Source organism: Chrysochloris asiatica, unplaced genomic scaffold, assembly GCF_000296735.1.
Source record: "Chrysochloris asiatica unplaced genomic scaffold, ChrAsi1.0 scaffold00152, whole genome shotgun sequence".
NCBI classification, from domain to species: Eukaryota; Metazoa; Chordata; class Mammalia; order Afrosoricida; family Chrysochloridae; genus Chrysochloris; species Chrysochloris asiatica.
Genome location: NW_006408670.1, coordinates 3923803 through 3926764, shown reverse-complemented (window position 1 = coordinate 3926764; position 2962 = coordinate 3923803). Strand labels below are relative to the sequence as shown.

Below are 2962 nucleotides of genomic sequence, written 5' to 3'. Positions count from 1 at the left end.
GATTCGTAACCACTACGCTACCATTAGTACAAAAAAAAAAAAAAAAAAAGACAATATATTTGCACACATGCATGTAGAAGGAAAAAAATAAAAGAACATAGAAAATTGTACCATAGTAATCAGGATGCAGTATAACCAAAATTTGGTTTTCAAATTGAGAATATATTCTTGCTTAGTAGGAAGAATGTTCTGGAGTAAAGTATCAGGCTCCCGTTTTAGAAGACACCTCTTGTCTAATCTGGTACGTATCAATTGCATCTTCATTCTCCATTGCCAACTATGCAAGTGTGTCTATTCCATTGATTGGCTGCCCATCAAATCATAATCTGATATGCCTCATTGACAAACCTTGCAGTTCACAGGTTTCATTCATTTACTAAGTGGTGTATATCCCTTAAACTTAAACTGCAACACAGAAACATTCTGCCTCATCATCTCCCAATTAATAAATCATGTTTTCAACCTTGACTCCTTCTTTGGGTGTTTCAACAGCTATGGCAAGTACCTGAGTCTTTTCAGTTGCTACTTCACAAAAGCAGTTAACAGGTCCTCATTGGAGTAGCACATAAGCAGCACCAGGAGAGGCAGAAGAAAGGGGAGACAGTGTTGGAGGAAGGAAGGAAAGGGCATGTACATGTCGTTGTCCACATTTTGGCATTTTTGTTTAATAAAGATTGCTATTATTTTGTAGCAATACTTTTTGACATACCCTATATATTTTTCTCTATTTCCTTTTTATTTATTAAAGTGCCAACTTATTCCTGCTGAGCACAAATGGATGTGAGGAAAAGGGCTCTAACACTCACATAGAACAAAGAAATGGAAGGGATGGGGGCAGGAAATGAAGAGCCGTAACTCCAAAGGGCTAAAGTGAACTGCTGAAGGACTTAAGGCTTGCTCTAAAATCTTTGTTTCCTTTGGATTTATCTTTTCAAGATTTTTTATGCTTACTCTAAAAATCAGTTTCTCCATGTGAAGTAGATAGGAGGACTAATAGTATTATAATGGCTGCCTGATAAACTTAGGAATGACTGTGTCATATCATGCAGCTGTGATTCATATCTAGTGGGGTAGAGATGCAGAAAAGCTAGGATGCTTAACAAGGGACTCTGGGAAAAATTCAAGTTTGTGAACCCTTAGCTTAAAGGGAGATGTGCTTTTCTTTAATGAGGGAGGGAAATCACACCCTTACATGGATGACAGCAACTGGATCAGAAACTGAGGGGTTAAAAGTAAAGATCCAATGGAGAGAAAGGTTGAGAGAAAGAAGCAGAAAGGCAGAAAGAAAAAGAAAAGAAGGGAATCAGGCAGATAGAATCAGAAAACCCAAGGAAGTTGTTTGACAACATGGAAAAGAATCTGGAAAGTCAATACAGCTTTCCATATCTAAAATTCAGATTATTACAGACTGGGCCTAGGAGGGTTGCTGCTTCTTCATGGAAATAACTTCTACTCTAACTTGTGTGCCCCACATGTACCTTCATGGCTGGGCCTACCTCACAAATGTCTTTGAGATGCTTGATGTAGTGACGTTCAGTACTCATGATCTCATTGATGACATTGGCCCGCATCTGGTCCCGGTTCTGTAGTGGCCGGCCCAGGCAGAGGCAGTCTGAATTGGGATCCAGATGTCCATTCTGCACATCACTAGGCCCTTCTTCCACCCCATCCTCTTGGTTTACCCAGAGCTGTGGAAACAAGCAGAAGAAGAAAAATGAGTTAACTTTCCTCTTTGAAAGCTTTAGTCAAATAGAACAAGGTTGAAATAAGTTCTTTAGGAATTCAGAGAACCTTTAACCAAAGGGTTCCTGCAAAGTGAGTTCAAGACCTAGCTCTAGGGTAACTTACTGGTCCTAGACATGTGTAGGTCTCTAGTACCCATCTGTGAAATGGATAATGGGGAGGGGTGGTACTAAATCATCTCTCAGAAACCTGTCAACTATTGAGGTCTCAGAGGGAGGAGTGATGGTAAGCAGAGCTCATTCATGCTGTAGCACTTTAAGCAACACAGTTTGATAATAATTAAAAAGAATTAAGTGATAGATCTTGAGTTCCACCACTAGATTAATGTCAACACATAGTATTCAAATACTTACCAAAGTTTGATGCTGGAATGCACATTTCAAAAATATGGGCTTTGAAAGGAAAGAGACCTAGGATAAGCAAAGCACTGCTTAAAAAGAAGAACAAGGTTGGAGGTCTCTCACTCCCTGATTTCAAAATTTACTACATGGCAACAGTGGTGAAAACAACCTGGTACTGTTACAATGAAAGATACATTGATCAATGGAACAGAATCGAGAATCCAGAAATTAATCCAACCTCATACAGCCGAATGATTTCTGACAAAGTGCCTAGATATATTGCATGGGGAGGACACAAGCTCTTTAATAAATGGTGCTGGCAGAAATGGAAAGCGATATGTAAAAGACTGAAACAAGACCTTTGCCTTACACCCTATACAAAAACCAACTCAGCAGTGATTAAAGATCTAAATGTGAATCCCAAAATTAAGAAGGTCATCAATGAAAAGATAGGGACAAATGTGAGGGCGCTAATTCAGGGCATGCACAGACTACCAAACATTTTGAAAAGTACACAAACAAAAATAGACAAAATAGATGAGTGGGACATACTAAAAATTAAAAACTTATGTGAATCAAAAGACTTCACCAGAATAAAAAGGGAACATTTTTACTCCATAGAATGGAAAAAAATATTTTGCAACGACACATCAGATAAGGGACTCATTTCTAAAATATATAGTAAACCTCTACAAGAAAAAGACAAATAACCCCATTAAAAAATGGGCACAGAACATGAACAGACACTTCACCAAGGACAAGATCTGGGCAGCCAACATTTGAAGAAATATTCAAGATCACTAGCCATCAGAGAAATGCAAATCAAAACAACAATGAGATATCATCTCACACCAGCAATAACAGCAAAGATAAAAAAA

General features: G+C 38.3%; 1 protein-coding gene across 2 annotated transcripts in view; it reads right to left on the bottom strand.

Annotated features, from left to right (window-relative positions):
• ARHGEF9 (Cdc42 guanine nucleotide exchange factor (GEF) 9) overlaps window positions 1-2962 on the bottom strand; it is a 392374-nt gene that overhangs the window by 244463 nt on the left and 144949 nt on the right. For both annotated transcript variants that reach the window (XM_006870800.1, XM_006870801.1), the window contains exon 3: window positions 1497-1688. In XM_006870800.1, coding sequence (XP_006870862.1) covers window positions 1497-1688 — 192 coding nt within the window. The remainder of the gene's footprint in view (window positions 1-1496; window positions 1689-2962) is intronic.